Source organism: Nymphalis io, chromosome 22 (genome assembly GCF_905147045.1).
Source record: "Nymphalis io chromosome 22, ilAglIoxx1.1, whole genome shotgun sequence".
Classification (NCBI taxonomy): domain Eukaryota; kingdom Metazoa; phylum Arthropoda; class Insecta; order Lepidoptera; family Nymphalidae; genus Nymphalis; species Nymphalis io.
Window position 1 is genome coordinate 9852216 of NC_065909.1, and position 928 is coordinate 9853143.

Genomic DNA, 928 nt, shown 5'->3' on the forward strand with positions numbered 1-928 from the left:
CTATTTTCATACTTAAACGCTATCACTGTACCTTCGCTATATCTTTCTTGTGAACCCCTTCTGTGCTTGTGACAATATATGTGTGTAAAAACTATATAGTTTGATTTATCGCTGCTTAACTTTTCCTATGATAGTTAAATTCAACTATAAGTGGTGACCCCGACGTGATACTCGCACTATTATAGACTGTGTACGTTGCAATTAACAGTAATAAGTTAAAATGGCAAACAATGGCGCGAAGGAAGAAGTGTGCCGCGTTGGCGTCAAGGTGCCGCCATTTTGGCCGAACGAACCGGCATTGTGGTTTGTTCAATTAGAAGGACAATTCGCCTTGTCTAACATAACGGCGGATGGCACGAAGTTCTACCACGTTATCGCCAATTTAGACTACAAATATGTATGCGAGGTAAAAGATGTAATCACGAATCCGCCGGCAGAAAATAAATACGAAAAAATAAAAACAGAATTAATTTCGCGGTTGTCGGCGTCACAGGAGCAAAGGGTAAGACAATTACTTACCCACGAAGAGTTAGGAGTTCGGAAACCCTCTCAATTTCTTCGACATCTGCGGAGCCTAGCTGGAGCTGATGTACCGGACGAATTCATACGCTCGCTGTGGACGAACCGATTGCCTAGTCACGTTCAGGCGATTATTGCAGCTCAAGCCGATCTCCCCCTCGACACGGTGGCGCAAATTGTAGATAAGATCCACGAGGTATCTCTGCAACCTCAGGTAGCAGCAGCATCGACGTCGACTTCAACACCGTCAGGATGTCCGACGACGCTCATAGAAAAGCTTGTTCAGCGAGTCGACGACCTGTCACGGCAAGTTGCGGAGCTATCCATCAGGTCCCGCTCGCGTTCGAGAAGTCGAGCGCGTTCTCCACGCTGGCGTCAATACCTGATCGATACCCAGTCCGCCATATAG

The 928-nt window shown here is 46.7% G+C and overlaps 1 protein-coding gene across 1 annotated transcript; it reads left to right on the forward strand.

The window, feature by feature from the left end:
* The first annotated feature begins 220 nt into the window (after nucleotides 1-220).
* LOC126777331 (uncharacterized) lies at nucleotides 221-928 on the forward strand. Its single transcript, XM_050500330.1, has one exon. It carries the CDS (start codon nucleotides 221-223, stop codon nucleotides 926-928), a length of 708 nt encoding a protein of 235 aa, XP_050356287.1.

Coding starts and splice junctions, on each gene's coding strand:
- LOC126777331 (XM_050500330.1), top strand. CDS start 221: ATGGCAAACAATGGCGCGAAGGAAGAAGTGTGCCGCGTTGGCGTCAAG.